This window comes from Drosophila elegans, unplaced genomic scaffold (assembly GCF_018152505.1).
Source record: "Drosophila elegans isolate 14027-0461.03 unplaced genomic scaffold, ASM1815250v1 contig_814, whole genome shotgun sequence".
Taxonomy (NCBI): Eukaryota; Metazoa; Arthropoda; class Insecta; order Diptera; family Drosophilidae; genus Drosophila; species Drosophila elegans.
The window spans coordinates 15448022-15468851 of NW_024546167.1; the positions used below are offsets into that span (position 1 = coordinate 15448022).

At 47.7% G+C, this 20830-nt stretch overlaps 5 protein-coding genes across 5 annotated transcripts; 1 reads left to right on the forward strand and 4 right to left on the reverse strand.

Moving 5' to 3' along the window:
* Positions 1-809: 809 nt before the first annotated feature.
* On the reverse strand, positions 810-7675 carry LOC108149416 (brefeldin A-inhibited guanine nucleotide-exchange protein 1). The gene is made up of 3 exons (XM_017276980.2): positions 6566-7675; positions 2121-6163; positions 810-1471 (listed from the first exon to the last, which is right to left on the reverse strand). The coding sequence occupies exons 1-3, from the start codon at positions 7353-7355 to the stop codon at positions 1334-1336; spliced, it is 4971 nt and encodes a 1656-aa protein (XP_017132469.1). The 5' UTR covers positions 7356-7675; the 3' UTR covers positions 810-1333.
* A 250-nt stretch (positions 7676-7925) lies between these two features.
* Positions 7926-10289, reverse strand: LOC108149404 (E3 SUMO-protein ligase ZBED1). The gene is made up of 3 exons (XM_017276941.2): positions 10035-10289; positions 9600-9980; positions 7926-9533 (listed from the first exon to the last, which is right to left on the reverse strand). Exons 1-3 carry the CDS (start codon positions 10196-10198, stop codon positions 8054-8056), a joined length of 2025 nt encoding a protein of 674 aa, XP_017132430.1. The 5' UTR covers positions 10199-10289; the 3' UTR covers positions 7926-8053.
* Positions 10290-10701: 412 nt separating this feature from the next.
* Positions 10702-17477, reverse strand: LOC108149403 (ATP-binding cassette sub-family A member 2). The gene is made up of 15 exons (XM_017276940.2): positions 17047-17477; positions 16750-16873; positions 16494-16694; positions 15953-16423; positions 15740-15892; positions 15494-15672; positions 14849-15065; positions 14486-14786; positions 14110-14422; positions 13892-14043; positions 13651-13834; positions 13298-13535; positions 12619-13242; positions 11552-12551; positions 10702-11496 (listed from the first exon to the last, which is right to left on the reverse strand). The coding sequence occupies exons 1-15, from the start codon at positions 17227-17229 to the stop codon at positions 11052-11054; spliced, it is 4785 nt and encodes a 1594-aa protein (XP_017132429.1). The 5' UTR covers positions 17230-17477; the 3' UTR covers positions 10702-11051.
* Positions 17478-17610: 133 nt separating this feature from the next.
* Positions 17611-18523, forward strand: LOC108149406 (protein FRA10AC1 homolog). The gene is made up of 2 exons (XM_017276943.2): positions 17611-18100; positions 18159-18523. Exons 1-2 carry the CDS (start codon positions 17660-17662, stop codon positions 18489-18491), a joined length of 774 nt encoding a protein of 257 aa, XP_017132432.1. The 5' UTR covers positions 17611-17659; the 3' UTR covers positions 18492-18523.
* Positions 18486-20477, reverse strand: LOC108149405 (mitogen-activated protein kinase p38b). The gene is made up of 2 exons (XM_017276942.2): positions 20365-20477; positions 18486-20261 (listed from the first exon to the last, which is right to left on the reverse strand). Exon 2 carries the CDS (start codon positions 20123-20125, stop codon positions 19028-19030), a length of 1098 nt encoding a protein of 365 aa, XP_017132431.1. The 5' UTR covers positions 20126-20261; positions 20365-20477; the 3' UTR covers positions 18486-19027.
* Positions 20478-20830: the final 353 nt, after the last annotated feature.

The following is a 20830-nucleotide window of genomic DNA, read 5'->3' on the forward strand; positions in this document are numbered from 1 at the left end:
TCGGTTATTGCTAAATAATTGATTGATTTTATGATATTCCAATGGCCTTTAGCTAAAATTAAATTTAATTTTACTGTCGCTAATAACATTAATTTATAATTAATTAATTTGTAATTAATGCTGAAACTTAATAGGATCTATATTAGCAATGATTGGTAAGAAGTGCCCTAAAATTTTTAATATATTGTTTTTAAAAAGGTCCCTTTAATATAATACATCAATTGTCATATGAATTATAAATTAATTAAGTAGTCTAAAAACAAAATAATAATTTGCCAGGGACTAGAATATCTTGAGATTATATAAAATTTTCTCATAAATTAGGCATTTTTATAAGTTTTTAAAAATAAATTCGTCGACCGATGTTCAACATTAAATACTGGTGCTTTCTTTTTATTGTCTGCTAAATTTTATTGATCAAATCATTCGCGTCCATTTCGAAGTGAAGATGCTTCACCAAGACCAATACCCATTTTTTCTGCCGATATCCAGCCAAAAATCATGAAGTTCTCGCCATCATTTAAATAAATTCGTGGCACATTTGGCGGGTGTAATAAAAATGCCATAAATCTGTGCCCAAAGACTGGACAGATGCCGAAAGACTGCAAAAGAATATTCACCCATTCCCAAGCACTTAATTGGGTTTGTTGTAGATTTTTGGACAAACTGAAAAACGCGTGATGTTTTTTGAATTGAATACAATTTGGAATTTGGGTGATGCTATAGATTGTAGCTTATAATCAGATCACATAGCTTGATCTTGATCTTAATATGCACGATGAGTCCAATCGAAGAATAAAACAATTCAATGGATCGCAGCACGCATTGGTAATAGAATTATATTGTATATTTGAAATATATATATTTATATAGATTTTGATTTAAATTAACACTAGCAATATACAGGCTGCACATAATGCTGGTTTAATCGGTATTTAGACTACACTCTAATCGATAATAGGTGAATGTTAAAGTGTGGTTACACCAGGGAAAACAAAATCCAAATTCGTAACTGAAGGAAACTATACACACGCACACATTAAAGCCTTACATAGCATACCCATCAGTATGTTTATACATAAAAAAACAACAACATTTCTTGTTAAGCCTAATAAACATTACATTCTGCCTATGTACTGTTTATAAATATAATAAAAATATATATGTATGAATAAGTGCCAACATAACAACAAAGCCGAGGGAACCAATTGAGTGCTCTATAAACTACGATTTGAGGGGAGTTGGGAGTCGGGAGTTTCGGAGTTTGGGAGGAGAGGATCGATCTATTAACATGGCCGAGTCAACTAGCCAGCTGGCTGAGGCTCCTCCGTGACTATTTAACGCTCATTATATTGAATACTGGACCGATGCGCATGAACACACGCCTAAGGACACTTCTCAGTTCGGGCTTGAGGTCGAAGCACATCATATCGCACAGCAGGCTGTAATAGTTGGACACGTGGGTGGCGAACTGAAATTAGAAATGTTATACTCATTATTACACATTAAATTGATTAAAAAAAGGTACAATTATGCAATGGTTCAAGTGGTTAAGCATTTAAATTGCTAGATTATAAATTAAATAAATTAATATTATATTAATATTATGGTATTTAACAACCATTTAGGATATGGTTTCTAATTATTTACGACGATAAGGACTGACAAGTATAAATATGTTCATCTTTTTTAAATCTATAATACATACAGTTGCGGTCAAAAAATGAGTATTGGGACATGGTATAAAAACTACTAATTATCACTGTACTATACTGTGATATTCTTTCTGTGCACTGATAAAAAATGGAGTAGGACAAATAGATATCAGAATAATAAATATTTAATCATAATATTGAATAGAATTCATATTAAATTGAATGAGATCATATTTAAATATTTTAATTAATGTGAAAAATATTAGATTCCAAATAGTTGCTATTTGCTTAAAATATATTTTAGTTAAGTTAAAAATGGTTACAATTTTAGATACTAGAATCAATTTCGAAAAAAATATAATTAAAAACCGCGATGGAAAAAGTTTTGAATTGAGTATACTAAGTACTTGGATAAACTAAGTATTTGGATTAACTATTTATTACTTAACCGAATGCCTAACTCACCCTTGCATCGGACATCTTGAGCAGGCGCGTCAGGATGAGCAGCAGCAGCGATGTCCAGGCATCTCGGTGCGCCTCGCTCTGCAGACTTAGATAGTAGCCCAGTGCCTCCTTGCAGACCTGCACCAGCTCCTGCTCGATGCCGGGCCAGTCGCTACGTCGGTTCTCGTCGCCGTACATCTTGAAAAAGATGCGCAAGACGCAGGCCAGCGACGAGGTCTCCTGCTTCAGCAGATTGGGCTTCACGGATCCCTTGAACCCGGCCCGCCACAGCAGACTGCGCTGATCGTGGTCGGAGTTGAAGCGCTTGGCGAACCGGTGCGACTGCATCAGACAGTCGGCCAGGGTGAGCAGTTGCCGGGTCCTCAGGTAGCCGTACATGCCCTGCTCCTCCCGCTGGCACTCGAGCAGTTGCGACTGCGATCCGTTCCGTCCGCCTGTTAAATCGGCGGCCGCTTGGGCCAGCGTTTCGGCATCCTCCTTGCGCGATGTCGCCGGGAAGAAGACAATGTTGTCCATGGTCTGTATCAGCTCCAGCTGCACCACACACCGGATGTGCAGCGCCTCGAAGTGGTTGTGCTCCTGGGGAAGATTGTTACTGGGATGTGCCTTCGGCCGCCAGCTGAGCAGATCCTGCGGCAACGTGGCATTGAAGATGTCCAGGATGCACTGACACGTCTTGTCCCAGGTGGACTCGTTGAACTTGAAGCCATTGGAAATGACCAGGTTCTCCAGGCAGTTGGTGCCCGATCGCGCCAACTGCTCGTTGCTCTGCTGAACGCACCAGTGCAGCTGGGCGAAGAGCTCCTCCAGCAGCAGATGGCCCAGGACATCGAAGTACTGCGTGAAGACGTCGATGATGGCGTACAAGGCGTGATTGCAGGTGGTGGTCATCCACTCGGACTTCTCGGTCACATGCTCCGGCAGCTTCATGTTGTCGAAGATGCGGAAGATCACATTGAACAGATCCTTCCACCAGTTGGGCTTGAAGCTCTCGCCATATGTCTTTACGATCTCAAAGAGCACGGTCAGTGCGCGCGTGCGCACATCCAGTTTGCAGCGATTGACGACGCAGGAGAGGGAGAACAACATGGGGAACCAACCGCGAACCCACACGCGATCCTCCTCCGCCACCGAGGCGTCGTTCTCCATGCCCGCGTGCTCCGCAAACAGTTGAGGCGCCTCGTGGACGCACTGGGCGCAGGTGCGCACCAGGCGGATAGCCTCCATGCTGGTGTCCGGAAAACGAGCGGTGGCGAACTCCGACAGACACTTCACCGCGTCCTGGAACGAGTCCACCATGATGGCGAACTGGCGCTTGTACAGGTCCCCGATGATCTTGCCCGTTGTCTGGAAGGCCAGCTCCACAATCGGCTCCTCGTGATCCCCGGCGGCCAGGTGGAAAATGCTGAAGATGTTCTTCCAGCCGGAACGGATGTTATGCGCTTGCGAGTTGACCATCTGGGCGATGCAGCGAACCACCATGTCCCTGATGGCCGGCGAGGCGTTCTTCTTCATGATGTGCTCGAAGGGACGCAGGAAATCCTTCTGGAAGCGGAAGTTACTGAACTCGCCCTTCTCCATGAACTTCATCGACAGCTGGCGCAGTGAGTCCAGGGCGAAGAAGGCGATCTCCTCGTTGCTGTTGCACCCGACCGCATTGAAGTGCTCCCCCAGGACTTGCCAAATGCGCGACCACTGCAGACGAATGCGCTCCATGTTGTAGTAACTGATCTCGACAATCTTCTGGAGGGAGAACATCCGCGGCTGCTGCTGCTGCAGTTCATCCACCGACACCTGGCAGAGGGCCTTCACAAAGTCCACGATAGCATCACCATCCAGTCGCATGGAGCCGGTGAAAATGCGATCGACGGCAACCACCACGCTCTGACTGCTCGTCTCGCCGATGTGCTCCTTCACGCTGGGATTCAACGAATCCTTGAGCGTGGTCTGCGCCCCCGAAAGGAACTGCGGACGCACCCCAGTGCCAATTAGCTGGGCCAGCTCCAGCTGACTAATGCACTTGACGATGTCCAGCCAACTGCTGCCCAAATAGTTGCCATCCGTGTGTGCCACCATGATGAGTGTCTTGATGGTGTCGATATTCTTGGCCTTCATCTCGTTTATGGGCGAGTTGGCATTCAGCAGCGTGAACCTGGCCAGCGCCTGGACATAGGCATCCCGCTCCAGGGACATGTGGAAGATGCAGGCGATGCGAATGGCGCATCTGATTCCGTCCAAACAGAGCGTCGCGATCTCCGGATCATCGCAGTCCTGCAGGCCCACCGAAAAGGCGGCCAGAAACGGGGTCCAAGCCATCTTGAACATGGGACGCACATGCTCCAGATGTTTCGCCGAGGTGAAGGGCGACTTGACGTGCGACACAGACTGCATCAGATTGGTGGCCGTCAGCGAGATGACCTCCATCTCCATGTTCCACAACAGCTTGCGGCGCTTCTCCGTGATGAAGGGCTGCTTGCCAGTGGGTTTCGGCTGCTGCAGCATGCCCGAGTTGTTCTTCATCTTGATCTCGTGCTCGGATATCTCGTCGTAGATGGAGGACAGATACTCCTCGGGCAGATCGGACTTGCTGTCGCTGATGCCGCGGTTCATCTTGATGTACTGCTCCTTGGTCATCTTGTGCTTGACCTGCGGCGAATGCAGATCCGTGGTCAGCATGATGATGCTGAAGGCCAACACGTAGACGGTGTCGGCGCTCTGGAATAGCTGATTCTGCGGATTGCACTCGCAGTACCTGCTGGCGAACTTCTCCATCAGGCGATCGATTTTCTGTGCCTCTCCAGGCAGCCGGAACTCCTCGAGCAGGATACGCAAGGCGGCCACCACCTCCAGCTGGCGGAAGTCGAAGGCGTCGATATAGGCGCACATCACCTCCTTCGAGTGGTCGTCGTTCTCGCCCAGATAATTGCCAATCACCGTCTTGTCCAGTCGCTCGTCCTCGTGCAGCCAACGGGCAATGTCCTGGCATGTGGCGCCCAGCAGCTGCTTCTCCTGCAGGAACTGCACGCCCTTCTGCGGTTTCCGATTGAACAACTCGATGCCCGTCTCCATCACCTCCTTGCGCATCTTGCGCTCCTCCAGCGCCTCGGGCAGATCTTGCAGTTGCTCCTGATTCGAGTTGAGGCTGTGGCTGGAGCCGCTGTGTATGGTCTGAATGGTGGTGTCAGCCTGATCGTGTTCCGTGGTCGTCGGCGACTGCACCTGCAGAGCGGGAACTGGCATGTTGGGATTAACGTACAGGTCCTTGCTCCACTCCACCATGCACTTCAAGATGGAAACGAGACACTCCAGGCCGCGAATGCGCATCGACTTTTCCTGCATGGGATTTGCGCCCAATTCGAGTGCCTGTCGACCCTGTGCGATTTTCGAAAGATCGTTGACTAGTCGCTCGAAAAGATTTGCCGCCGAAAAGTCACAATCGTAGTTCACATAGATATCCACCACCGACTGGGCATCGGCGCAAATCCGTGTTAACGCCTGAATAACCATCCATTTGTGCTCGAAGCTGCTCGAATTGGCCTCCAGAATGTTGAGGAAGATCTCCTTGAAGAAGACCTCGATCTGGCGCTTCAGATGCACCTTGAAGTTGGACAACAGAGCCACAAAGATCGAGAGCGACAACTCGAAGACCTCCGGCACCAGGCTCACTCCATTGTTGGAAAGGGCCACGCAGAGGTACTGCTTGATGGCCATGATGAACATCTCGTTGGAGCGGAAGACCGGTCCGGCGTTCTGGAGGATGAGCAGCAGCAAGTGCAACGACAGCACCTTGGAGCGCAGCTCGTGCGACTTCGGATCCGGATGACCCTCCGGCAGGGGCTTCATCGAAAGCTTGCACAGCGCCCGAAACACGAGGAATGCATCTTTCTGCAGGATGTGCGTGAACTTGGCCGTGACCACTGCATCATTCTCGCTATGCAGCTCCACACTGTCGTGATCCGAGTGCGAGGAGTAGTCGTTGCCATTGACAGTGGGCTCCGGCTCTCCCAACGATTCCTGATCCTTCATGGCCTCATTGTAGGCAGCTGAAATACGAAATCGTCGTTATTGTTGCGCAATGATGAATATAAAGGTGGGGATGGGGGAGCGGCAGTTAATGTTGCACCTTATCGTGGAAATTTCTATGCTGACTCATGGGGAAGACAATGAAATGCCGTCATAGACTATAGGGCAATACACATAAAACATTCCCTTTTGATAAGCGGAATTTTATCAAACTAATTGATCTGCCTAAATTAATGCTCTCTAACATTTCCTAAGTTTAAAATTTAAGAATTTAACGAAATAAATAAAAGCTAAATTGTGCTCTCCTTGATTAAAAATAAAAATCGGAACATTACTGATATGAATACTAAAAGAAAACAGCTTCCGCTGAAAAAGCAACATTGTATCTGCTTATCAAACTCCCGCCACCGAGTGCCACGCACCTGATATGATCTCCGCCAGCAGTTCGGAGGCAATGACCTCGTCGGAATCCCCCGCCGGCTCCTCTACACTGCCATTGCAGTCCTCCGAGTGGATACTTCCATTGATGGTTGCACTGGAATTGGAATTGGGCGGTGGCAGCTCGTACACCTGGTTCTCCATGCGGGCAAAGATCACGTTCAGCATCTGGGTGAGGGTGGCGCGGGCCGTGGTCTGGTTGACCAGGTTCTTGCTGGACAGGTAGATGTCGTAGCAGGTGCGCACGGCCTGGAGCAGCGTGAACTCGTGGATCTCCACATGCTGCGAGGTGACCACCGTGAGCAGGGCCTTGATGATCTGCAGCTGGACGCCCTCGTCGGTCTGGGGACCGCTGAAGCAGCCGTAGATGGTAACAACGATGCGGTCGATGAGCAGGTGCCCGGGATTTGCCGAGTCCTGAATGGAGCCCGTCAGGTGGCCATAGGCAATGAGCTTCTGCAGGCAATCCAGGGCGGTGACCACGATCCTGGGCGAGCGGCTCTTGCAGGCCAGTTCGAAGGGCAGGAAGTAGGTCTCCGCATTGATGATGCTCGCCGCATCGTTCTTGGGCAGCGGGAGTGCGGCGCAGGGCAGCTCATTGCCCTCGGCGATCTGGCCGGCGCTGATCAGCTCCGCCTTGATCTGCTCGAGAGCCGAGTCGCAGGACTTCTTCAGCTGCGAGTGGTGGGAGCGCCGTATGTCCTTGTCGGCAAGGATCTTCTCGAGAGCACGCACGATGAACATTTCCTTGGTCTTCGTGGAGTTGTTGTGCATATTGGGCCGCTGCCACTCCCAAGGTCGTATCCGCTGGGTGGTGGTGGTGGTTTCTATCCCTCCTCCTCCTCGTCCGGACCCTCCTCTTCCGCCTCAGCCCTCCGATTCCGGAAACGAAAGCCACGCAACTTTCGCTGCTGCCTTCTGGGTGCTCCGCCAGCTGTGCGGAGTGCTCCTCACGGTTGCGTTGTCGTCTGGCGGCACTCGACGTGTTTTCTAGCGTCTCGTGGGCGTTTGCATATTGCAAATCTATCACTTTTTCAATTATTTTTACTTCAAAATACAATGCGAAAAAACGTCATCAGAAGTGTGACCGTGAAAGGAAAATGTGTTGACCCAAAATTACTGAGCCAAGCAGTGTTGAACAATTTCTAGTATTTTTCGGTATTTTGTATTCTAACAGTATCTTTTGGTATTGCCTGGTAACACCTCTATTTAAACTGTAAACGGCTTTTTGTGATAACAAAAAAAGTGAACTGCAATAGAATTAAAAATATTTTAAATCTTATAATTGGAAAACTAATACTGATTTAAAATTTTTATTTATACAAATTAGTAAAAGATTCGTGATTTTATGTCCATATGTGTGTGTGAACACACGTGTGTTTTACTAAACGAAATCGTTAAATATTACAAATTATACCACATTTAAATTAAATTAAATGCTACAATTAAGGTAGGAATTGACTATGCCTACGCTATATCTGCCACTCTTCCGCCGGAACATCACCCATAAAGAGGACGTTCTCCATGTTGTTCTCAAGAAGTCTGCCATAGTGTTCCGTCACCACAGCTCCATCTGCGGTGAAAAGTCTCGCTGGGGAGACTGCGGTTGCCGGAATGTGCAGGTACTTTTTGGCCACAGAATACAGGAAGGAATGTGCTGGCGCCAGCTCCTGCCAGAGCTGAAAGGGATCCGCCTGCAGGGTGCTCATGCCGGCGCAGAAATAGGTGGATATCTCATCGTCGGCGTCGGCGACGTTGTTGCCGTTGATGAGCCGCTGCTTCTCGTGCGAGAAGGTCTTAAACGCCGCCCAGATGTCGAAGTTGTCATGGTCTACGGGGACTACTGCCTGACCACTGTCCACATGCGTCTGCATCATGTCATACAGCTGCGTCATGTACTTGGCCACCAGGGCTCCACTTTGGAAGGGAATATTTCGAAACCGCGGGTCCAGCAGACTTGACATGGCCAAGTTCAAGTTCCTCTCCATGCCCTCGAAGTGCTCCTCCAGCTGCTGGCCCATGAACAAGCGCAACTCCTGGGCCACCTTGTTCGCCGAACTCTTCTCCTGCTTCAGTTCGTTGATCAGGGTGTGGGCCATGGGCAGTGCCTTGCTAGCAGCCGGATAAGGTGTTCGACTGAGCTCACGCATGGAGCTGGTCATTAGTCTCAGCACGTCTAGGAACTGCTGGCCCAAGTCCATCTCCTCAGGCGAAAGTGGAGGTGGCTCTTCCACATGAACGGATGAATGTTTCAGGTACTGGTCTACCATATCGTAGGTACTAAGGGGTCGCTGCATCGTGTCCAGCTGAAGCTTGATCTGTGAGCTGAGCTCTTCAGACTGTCGGTTAGCCTCCACATAGGTACGGATTTTCTCGCATAAGCCATGGATCTCGGGGCGCTGCAGCACTGCTTCCAAAACCGAATTCAGCTGGTCAGCGAAACATGGCACATAATGTTGGGCGCTCAGAAAGGTGGTAACCGCGTTCTCCAGCAGACGATTACTTCTCGTCGTCACGCAGGTAATCTTTGACTTATTGATATCGAAACGCTGACACACACGCTCCATGCAATCTACTAGATGGCCGGATGTCAAGGATTCAGGTAGTGTCTGCACAGAAAGTGTTCGAGAGATTAGATGCCGTCCATCGTGAAAGTGGGCCACCAATTCAAACCAACTTTGACCCTCGGCCTTTGTGTGCATCGAACAACTGAGGCTGAGGGTGGTCACAGTGGCCAACTGCTGACGAAGCTTGGTCCTCTGCAGCTGTGCCTCTCTGCAGATGAACCGCTCCAGTTCCGCCACACTGGGAGGCTTGTAGGTGGGGCAGAGTACTTTCAACAGGTGCTGGAATCCTTCGCCCTGGATAATCTGCAGCGGCTGGCGGTCGCGGCAGACGAAAAAGGCCATCTCTTGATAGAAGGAACGCCGGCTTAGCACTGGTATTTCAAGGCTGAAGTTTATGGAAAAGCAAAATTGAGACGCTGCCATGTTTTCAACCAGTACAAGACTAACTTACTCATCTCCTTGGAGTGGTAGATCCTGAATCTGTTGAAAGGAACTTTTGGCTAGGTCTTCCTGCTCATTCTTGGGCTCGAACTCGATGATGTCGTCGGCGCTAACAGTCTCTGTTCCGGAGATCGCTGCATCCGGACTAACCCAGGCGTATCCGACGCTCTGCACGGCGATGTGATCCTCGGAATTGTTTTTTCCCGGTCCATGGGGCTGCAGCTCGATGAAGCCGCCAGATTCCTTGGCCGCCTTGAACAACAGTTCGCTGTGGAAGTCGGTGGACTCCTCTTTGAATGGCATCACAGTCCGCATCCTTCGCTTGAGGTCATCCTGTTCGCGTCGCTTGTAAATGCCCCGCACCACCACCGTTTCATCATCGAAGAGATCACTGTAAATTAAACAGAAATAAGCTAAGGCTGCTTCAACTTCGGCAACTTCCTACACTTTCGGGTGAGTCTTCATGTGCTTCATCAGGTTGGATGTGTTGCCGCAGGTCTTGATGACCTTCTCGCACAGCTGACATTGGGCAGAATTTCGATCCAATTTATCGTAGTATTTCCAAATCTTACTTCGCGACATTATCGGTTTGAAACAGGATTTCGGCATTTATTTTGTAAACAAACGCTTAAGTAGTGTGGCCAGGTGACAAAAGTCCAATTAAACCATTATTCTTGGACTTACCCCTAGGGTCACTCTACACGAACTAAGATTTATTTGATTTTAAATATTTATTTAGCCAAATTTACTAGCATATTAAAAAAAAAAATTCCTTATATACGCTAAAAAATACACTACAATGTAAATATAAACTAGCTTTTATTATGGCCCTTTTAACTATAAAAAATAACGTGTAAGTAGGCCTTATTATAAAAATCTGGATTTTCTGGTACACTAAAAATTCTGCGCGCGTAATTTTAAAATTGGTCATGTAATGGTAATGTAGCACATTGTTATTCAAATCGCCTATTAATTTGTATTACTTTTTGTAAAGTAAATGATTATAAGCTATAATATTTTATAGATTAAATTGCCACTACTTTTTCCTAAAGTAAATTTTTAAGAAAAACATAACTTAACATTTACGTTTTAGATTTAAAACGCCTATAAAATTTTCAAAAATTCTTTTTTATTATGTATTTAAATGATATTTATAATTAATATCAAATATATTTGTTTGACATTTCATGCACACAAAAATGATGTCTTTGTTTAGTTTGATTAGTCTTTACACATACATACGTTAAGTAGAAGAGTCCCGGCGACAGTCCTGAGCCCAAATGACCGCCGTCGCGAGGAATAGCTAGTTATGAGCAATGAGATTCTTAGTTGAAGTGAATACTGGCCGGGGAACGTGGTTAAGTGAATTTTATACAGATGGATAGATGGTATCGTGGAAAGTTCGTGCTCGATACCCACGACGGCAGTCATGTGCTCAATCCTTGTGATATTCGAAACCGCCCTAAACAAAGTTGTTTACCGGACTTCGTTGCACCGACGATTGTCGCGACACTGATTGCGACTTGGCCTGCTTCTCGTGTTTGAGAAAGATGTCCTCCAAGGTGCACTCGTTTACCGAATAGTCCGCCACGAGGTCACCTAGCCGGTCGGTCAGGTAGTCCTCCGCTATCTTAAACACATCCGACCATTGGACTGCACTTTCCTGGGTGCTCACAAAGTAGGTGAGTGTGCCGGCATGGCTTTCGCGCAGTTCCAGTCCGGCAAACTGAGCCTTCAGAGTGCCTGTGATCGTGTTCACATTCTCGTCCGTTTCCGTGTCCTCCTTCATTTTCAGTTTTATGGTGAAGCCGCTCAATCGCTTCAGGGCACAGATGTTATTCAGGCATTTGAATTTGCCATGTGCCATGATGGCTAACCGATTGCATAGTTCTTCACACTCGTCCATACTGCAAAAGATTATAAATTTACTTATGTGAAAAAGACCCAAGTCAATTACCTTACCTGTGCGACGTGAGCACCACAGTGCGGTCCTGGCCCTGAAAGTCCTTGATGCACTGCCAGAGAAACCGTCTCGAGATGGGATCAACGCCGGTGGTGGGTTCGTCCAGGAGCACCAAGGTGGGTGATCCGATCATGGCCATTGCGGCCAGCAGCTTGCGCTTTGTGCCGCCCGAATAGTGTCGCACCTGCACCTGCTGGTACTTGGTCAAATGCATCTTCTCCAGCCAGTACTTTACGTTCTCCTTAACGCTGGCTGGCCCCTCGGTGGTGTTACTCAGGCCTCGCAGCATGGCCATATAGTGCAGACACTGCTCGGCGGTCATGAACTTATTCAGGGCATCGTACTGCGGGCAGTAGCCAAAACAATGACGATAGGCCACCTCATCCTTGCGAATTTCAATGCCCTTGATGTGTATGTTGCCTCCATCGAGTGGCAAATTGGCTGCTATCATCTGGAACGTGCTCGTCTTCCCCGCTCCATTCACGCCCAAGAGACCAAAACACTCACCGGGGTCTGCAGCAAAGCTCAATCCGTCCACAGCCACCTTCTCCTTGTAACGCTTGCGGAGATTGCTAACAATCAGTGGATTGTTGTGCGGCTCCTGCTGAATCAGATCCTTAACCCGCTGCTCCTCCTTTGCACAATCATCGATGACCGAGTTTGGAGTGCTGGGCACGGTGCCCGTTGAGTTGCTCTTCTTTTGCTGGAATGTCCAATTCCAGAGGCCATCATGAATGCGTCGACGCAGATACTTGTGCTCCAGGACGATGGTGAAGAAAGCCATGACCAGGACACCCACGGCGATGGCATAAGCAAAGAATGTCTCCTCGCAGCCCAAATTCTTAACCTGTGCTGAACGACGTCGGGCAATGAAGTTCTCGTTGATGATGCGCAACTGGTGGTTCAGATTGAAGTCGGGCAGAAAGCAGAGGAAGGCGATCTTGGTCTCGTGCAGTTTCATGGCCGCCGCATTGCTGGAGGTGATCAGGGGGGCAATTGCTAAAGGAAAGACATCATATTTTATACTTGTTCAATACCAATTAAAGTGTGAAAATGCAAATGTTACCTGAAACAATCAGCATCAGCAGCAAGTACGTAGATATCGTCGAGATGGACTTGAAGTTGTTGCCCAGGGCATAGAGAATGGGCAAGTAGCTGCAGCCGTAGAAGAAGATGCTCAACACAATGACCCTCAGCTCCACCATGGAGTAGAGCTCGGCTGGCATAATCAAGTATTGTAGAAGAAAGAGTAAGGAGCAAACAAAGATCAGGAGCAGCATATCAAAGACGAAATGGGCCAGCCAATAAGTAAATCGCGACATGGTCTGCAGCTGGCGGAATCCATTGGCATATTCCCGAAACGGCAGCGAGATGAAGTAGAACATGAAGAAGAACATGCCCACGGACACAATGACCGCATAGTATTCCAGCCGTGAAGGGCTTATATCGCTAACGAATCGACGTATGGGCACGTAGGTCGTCTCAATATCCGATTGTGGAAGCTGTAGCTTCAGCATTGCAGAGTCCACCAGATTAATGAGCTCCACAGAGCTGTGGTAGCGATTTCCCGAGTAGAAGATCTCTATTTGGGGCGTATCCGCCGTGCCACGGCCACCGCCATACATGTCTATAATGCCAATCACCTGTTCCAGGAAGTCAGCCAAGTTATCGCGTTGCAATTCCAGGGATTCTATAGCAAAATAATATTGTAATTAATATTTTCAGCACGATGCGGGAGTACCCACCATTTTTCACATCATTGCTCCCACGCAGCTGCATTGTTTTCGCCGTGATTCCACTTAGTTCGATCTGTTGACGCAGCTGCTGCTCCACCTGGGCATGGTGGCCCGTCGGATTGTGGATGTATATGACCCCAGTGCCCATCTGGCTGAGTTTCAGGGGCAACGCCTCCTCGTTCTCCACTATGGACATGGCGTGCATCACGAGTATGGCGCAGCAAACGCAAACAAAGGGAATGCACAGCTGGAAAGGAAGGGGGGAAGAGTGCATAATGCATTGCTATCGCTGTTCAAAGTTCCCTTATCATGTGACTGCACTTAATAGTCCCTTAAACGACTGTTGATTGTATAATGCATACCATTATCAGCGAGTATAACCACTCATTGGAGATAAATGACCACTTCTTGTAAAACACAGCCATCCAAAGTTGCTGCAGACTGGGTTGCATGGGTTGGTTGGTCAATCGTTTGTAGGGGGTCAGTAGGGGTGCATCATTTCGCGAGCCATCCGGAGTGTCCACTTGATCCTGCTCCCCAGCGCATCTGCAATTGTCAAGGCATTTGTTATGAATTATGTCTGCTTTATTCCCGAAAACCTACCTTAGGAAAACATCCTCCAGGGAAGTGTCGGTCATTGAAATTGTATTTATGCCCAGCTGATTGGTCTTTGTCTCCAGCTTGTGTAGCATTTCTGAGAAGCACCTCTTGTAGGCATACGGCAGACAAATATAGACAGTTGGCTTTACCACATTCTGTTCGAAGTTCAAAGAACTTAGGCTTATGTCCATAATTAAAAAAAAATCAATTTAGTATCTTACCAAAACTCTGGCTGTTGGCACAAAGTCGTGGATTATTTCCATTATTTCGTTTTCGCGGAATGTAAAGTCTTTGACCTCCAGTTTCAAGCGATAACCAATGCCCGATTTGCGCTTTAACTCCAACGGAGACCCAGTGGTTTGCAGCTTGCCATTGGCCAATATGCAGATGGTGTCCCCAAGGACTTCGGCCTCCTCCATGTAATGGGTGGTGACCAGAATGGCCTTTTCCTTGCGCAGATTCAACAGAATGTCCCACAGTTCACGTCGGGAGTTAATGTCTAGTCCCGATGAAGGCTCGTCAAGGATTACAATTCTGTGAACGAAATATACGAAGTTTTAGACGGCGTTTACTTAATAAAACAGATCCAAAGTTTACTTGGTATTTCCGGCAACAGCGATACCCAGGGATAGACGTCTCTTCATGCCCCCCGACAGATTCCGACCGTAATTGTCTCGCTCGTCATATAAGCTCAGTTTCTTTAGCTTCTCATATGCCCAGTCACGGGCATCCGAGCGACGAGCTCCACGCAGCTGGGCAAAGAACTCCAAGTGCTGGTGACAGGTCATGTAGCTCATGAATACACTGTGCTGGGGACAGAAGCCAATCAGATGGCGATAGGAAGCCACGTCGCGCTCACTACACACTATAATCTTGCCCGAATCCTTGGGCACCAGTCCTGGAAAAGTCAGAGGATCAGCATGAGTTGGTTAAGAACTAGGAATTGTTTTCCTTGCTCACCCATTATCATGTTCATCATCGTGGTCTTGCCAGCACCGTTGTGGCCCAGTAAAACAGTGATCTCCTTGTTGTTGATTGTCATATCTAAGTTGTCCGAAATTAGCGTTTCACGTTTACTTGTCTGGAATTTTTTGCACAACTCGGTGATTATAATGGCGTGGGTGCCACGGGGTGCTGTCGTGTATTCATTGCGTTGTCGTTTCTGGTATGTCTTGGGCTAAAATAAAAAAGAAAAACATTTAAAATTGGTAAATAACCCTTTCGAAGAACATACCATTGACTCAAACCGTAACCGAAACCGTAAGACGTCCGATAATAACCGATTTATGAACACGCAACCGATAAAGGAACTGAAATAAAGTAGTTCAATTTTACCGAATTCAAATAAAAGCGAGATTTATTCGTCTTACCGATGGCGAAACTAAATAAGAAGCAAATTCAAAGCAATCACAGAATAGAAGTAATTAATCTAACCGGATCCGATAGCCGACGTTAGTTATACCGAGTAAAAACAGCGAAAAGAAAAATGCGACATTCGACCGAGGAATTTTCAAAATTATATCCAAGATTTCTTAGCTACAACTAACCAATCTAAAAATATACCCGCATAATAAAATTACACTCAATTTTACATGTGGTACTTACGTCTAGGAAAAACAAAATTGGTCGCTTTAGACCACCAGGACCGGGATACACACAACCCAAGTAATTGTAGAGCAGGGCGTACAATAGGGATTGGAAAATGAGCACAACATAGACCCAAAACATCCTATAGGAATCGTATTTGATTACACGGAAGAGATCCGCAGCCCCAAATTCGCGATCTACAAAATAAAGCAAGTCGGGAAATATAATGCAAAGCTACAAATAGCAACTCAAGGAAATCCTTACGCTTATTTGAGAATGTCTGAAAAACATCTAGTCCCTCCAAGAAGGCATTGGTGCTAAAACAGACAAAGGCCAGCGATGTGGCCCAGCTTCGAACGAAAGAAAACACATACGGAATGATTAACATCACCAGGCCGCCGATCTTCGCATAGAAAACTGCAAGGAAAATAAGCAAACTCAATAAAAACAGAATGGATATCGGAGATATCTAGTTACCTGAATGGAAACAAACAGAGATCAGATATGCATACGACATGGTGGACAATATATAAAGCAAAAACAACACCGCCACATAAGCGAAACAGATCAGTCCCAGTGCCTTGTAGACATATGCGACGACCAGGACATAAATTATCAGCGCTGTGTAGCACACAAAGCGAATGAGGAAGAAGGTGAGGCCGTTGAGAAAACTCATGGGCGTGACCAGGTTGAGAAACTCCTTCAGCCCGTTCTGCTTTTCCTCTACAAAGGGCACCACAAAGGTGCTCAGCAAAACCACTTTGAAGAGGATGCTGCACAGGGTGCCGAAGTAGGTCAGCCGATGGCTATCCATGCTAGTAACCTCTAGATTCGGCATCGAGCTAACCAGCACCTCGTAGTTTTTGCCCAGCTCCTGGTATTTCATGTACTGTTTGTCCAGTATGTGCTGCAGGGTCAGGAACCCCGCCCGTATGTAATCATCGTCATCTGAAAGAAAAGAACAAAGCGCAGAATCGTTAACAAGGGAACACAACGGTCATAATTTCGGGGAACGCACCTTTCTGGTGATTAATCTCCTCGTCGTTCACATAGCGCTTCTTGGGCGAAATTCGCATCTGATTCGAGCTCAGGCTGAATTGAAACTTTCCTTCAGAGCCACGATTTGGCACCTGGTTGAAGTTGATAGCAAAGCAGCTTTCCCGGCACTGCTGCTCCATGTCCAGCTGCATCTCGAAACTGTTGTTGTACGCCCGAAGTCCTAAGGAAGAAAGTTTTAATTAGAAATGTGTGAAGACATATTTTTGTGGACTTACGCTCCGGTATGATCCCCAGATCCAGTCGGAGGAGGTCCACGATGTCCTCCACAATCGAGGAGGTGGGTGCATAGTATATGTAGTCGAATTCGTTTCCGGGGAAGTACGTTTCTTTTAGTACCATCTGACAACAAGTGAAAATGATCAAAATAGTTTTGAATTGCGGTCATGGGTTTTTATATAAATCGCAGATAACACCTAACTGTTTACATATGTATGTATTTCGCAGTAAGGTGTATATACAAACATATATAAATATATTACAGCCAAGGGCAGGTGATATCATTATCAGCTAACCTCATTTTTGGGCTCAAACTCCTCCAATCGGTGCTGCACAGGCTTTGTTGACCAGTGCAAGTAGCCAGTGAGGACTCCAATGAAGCCTATGAAGATGCACAGCAGCGGTAGGAAGTTGCATCGCAAATAGAGCAGATTCTTCCGCAGAAACACAAAGAACAGCGGGCTGCAACTGCAAGCCATGTTTGATTTATGGCACAACTTTCCCCAGCTTTTTCCTATTTTATTTTCACTCTTTTGTTATGCTGAGGCGTCAACTTTATCGCTCTGCTTGTGATGAGCGAAATGTTTTGAGCGAAAAACTTATCGAAATTTACATGGCAACCGCACCCGCTACACAATTCCCCTTCGGGGATTCAGACATGTCTATTCCGGCGCAGTGTTTGCAATGCGATCATTGGCTGCAATCTAGTAAATTAATATATACGTAGCGCAGATTGTTTGTGCACCCCATTCATAAGTGATGACGCTCTAAATACAAAGACAAAAATCTTTGATAAAAAAAGTCCAGATTTGGCGCGAAAATAGCCATATTGGCAGAATGTCATCGATACATCGATAGGTTTTGCTTGCAATCGGAATCTCTCGGTACAAAAACAAAAAACAATAAACAATGAGCGGCTCGCAATTATTTCCCGTGAATCTGAACAATCTGACGGCCAAGGAGCGACACAACTATATCTTAAACAACTACGTGCTCAACTCCCCGGCGGATGCGGAATCCCGCCGCCACAAGCGGGACATCGATGTGATCCGGGAGAACCACCGCTTTCTGTGGGAGGATGAGGAGGTAGACACCGACTCCTTGAGCTGGGAGCAGCGTTTGGCCCTGCGCTACTACAAGAAGCTGTTCAAGGAGTACTGCATAGCGGATCTGTCGCGCTATAAGGAGAACAAGATAGCCCTGCGCTGGCGGACGGAGCAGGAGGTGGTCACCGGGACAGGACAGTTCCAGTGCGGCAGTCGGCACTGCGGGGAGCGCACGAATCTGCGCAGCTGGGAGGTCAACTTCAAGTACATCGAAAAGGGAGAGCCCCTGAATGCGTTGGTTAAGGTGGGTTGTGGGAATCAACATACATTACTTCACTGATAGGCATTCCATAAATCTGTAGGTGCGCCTTTGTCCCACGCACACGGACCAGCTGAACTACCGCACCAAGAAGAAGGAGTTCAAGAAGCAACGACGCCGGGAAAAGGAAGAACGCAGAGCTGAGCGTAAAAGAAAGCGTCGTAAATTGGACGCCGATCAGGAGAGTTCCACAGATGGCGAAGCGGAGGAGGAGACGCCTCCCGAGTCCCAGCCAGAAACCAACAAGGAGCCCACAACAGAAGACACCACCACCACGGCGGACGATCAGATCTGGCTACAACAACCCGATCTCGGCCAGGAGCAGACCTCTAGGGAGCAAGAATTCGAACGCTATCTGGAGGATCTCCTCTTTTAAAATACATAGCACATTTATTTGGATTCAACGTAGACACTAGTGCTCTTTTTATAGTTACTGGCCGCGAGATGCGTTCGCTTACGAACTAGGATGTACATGTACACTCACATTTACAGGATTATTCACAAGAACAGTGTGTGTTTTAAAACCGACACCAAATCTAAAGTTGAACTGGACATTAAGGCTGTGACTTTGTTTTGGAAACATTTCCAAATCGCTACATTATATGCATATGTACCTAGTTCAACCGCAATTTCTGTATTCATCGAATGCTAATCGGAGGTTCGAAAATACATTTTCACCTTACGTTTACGTGCGCCTCTGTGGTAACAACAAATCGTTAAAAAACCAGCCACTGAAGCGTTTCTAAATATAAACCGCTCTAGAATAAATATCTCCGATTGTTTACACTCGACGAGTAGAGAAATCACGACTGAGCACAACATCCGCTTGAACTAGGTGTAAAGAGGACTCATCTAAATGTATATATAGCATCATTGAACGGACAGGGACAGCAGCGACTGGGACTGGGCTCCCTACTGCTCCTTGGGCAGGAGCTCGGCGAAAGCGGCTGTCGGCTTGAAGGCCGTCACCTCGGTGAAGACCATCTCTCGCCACTTCTCCACCGGCAGCTCGTTCTCCTCGAAGCTCTGGTCGTACAGGGCAGCTGTCTGCTCGTCCGTCGGATCGTGGTACTTCTCCATGTACGGATGGGCGAGCGCCTGCTCGGCCGTGATCCGCTTGTCGGCGTCCAGCTCCAGCATCTTCTCCAGCAGATCGATGGCCAGCGGATTGGCGCCGCGGAAGATTTCGCGGAAGTTGCGCCGCGGCATCACCGGCAGCGATCGGATGTAGTTCCGGGCGCTCTCCGAGGAGATGCGGCTCATGAACTCGTCGGCGGGCGTGCCCAGCACCTCCATGATCAGGTTCAGCTGGTGGATGTGATCGGTGCCCGGAAAGAGGGTGCGTCCCGTCAGCAGCTCGGCCATGATGCAGCCCACCGACCAGATGTCCACCGTCTGGTTGTAGTGCATCCAGTTGAGCATGATCTCGGGCGCCCGGTACCATCGCGTGGCCACGTACCCGGTCATCTCGCTCTCCGCCGGTCGAGCCAACCCAAAGTCCAGGATGCGCAGCTCGCAGTCCTCGTTCACGGCGATATTCGAGGGCTTCAGGTCGCGATGGATGACCCCCGCGCTGTGGATGTACTTCAGGCCGCGCAGGATCTGATAGACCAGGAACTGGACATGGTCATCGGACAGCTTCTGGGTGCGTATGATGTTGTTCAGATCGGCGTCCATGAGGTGCGTCACCATGTACACCTGTTGGAACTGCTCCAGCGAATCGACGGGCTGGCCGGGATGAAAGACGTCCAGCAGGCCGATGACGTTCTCGTGGTCCATGTGCTTCAGCAGCCGGAGCTCGCGGTAGGTGCGCTTGGCATGCACCGCCGACTGGAAGGGCCTGGCCAGCTTTTTGATGGCCACCTTCGTGCTGGTTCCCCGGACCACGGCCTTGCACACCTGGCCGTAGGCACCCTGACCCACGGGCTGCAGGTTCTGGTAGGTCTCCGGTATTTCCCACTCCGTCCGGTTGATGTCCAGCTTGTAGAACTTGGCCATTTTACGTGACATCTCGTTATGATTGCTTTTCGCTACTCAGGTGTTTCTTTTTTTTTTTTATTGTCAATGTTGTTATCCACTGGCTCTTTTCTGGTGGCTCTTCTTCTTGCTCGTGGGATTTGTTATCTCAGTTTCGGCCTCAACATTGCTGCAAATGAGTAATCGTTTGGGTATTTAGTGAAAAACGTAGCTTTGCTCCCGTATTTCTTTAAAGATTGATTTGTATCCGCATAACTGCAGGCATTGCTTACATCTTTAAAATTTTATTTATGCTATTCGTCTGCGCCTACACTTTTTCTGATTGGACAACAACGCTGCTTTGCCTATCGATAAGCCGATTTCCCATCAGCTGTGGCTCATACCTGCGTTAACATTGCCAATTGGAGCTGCTCCCCTGCTAAATTCAAAGTCCATCAAGTCAACGGGTTAATTTGCAAGCTTTTCTGCGCAGTATCGTTCAAAGTTAAAGTTTTACCCTTTGCAATGTATAATTTAGTTATTTATTTGGTATTTATCTTTGGTTTTGGGAGTTATAGTTGATTACTGCTTATTTAAACGATTTATTTTTTGATTTCATGATTACCGAAAGGCATTAACAGGCCTTATTTATCACACACGAACTGTTGCCTTTGATCAAGTAAATTATTCTAACTGACACTACGGCCGTATAAGCTATTTTAAGGGAAATTTTGGAACTATTAAGCAACGCTTAATGAA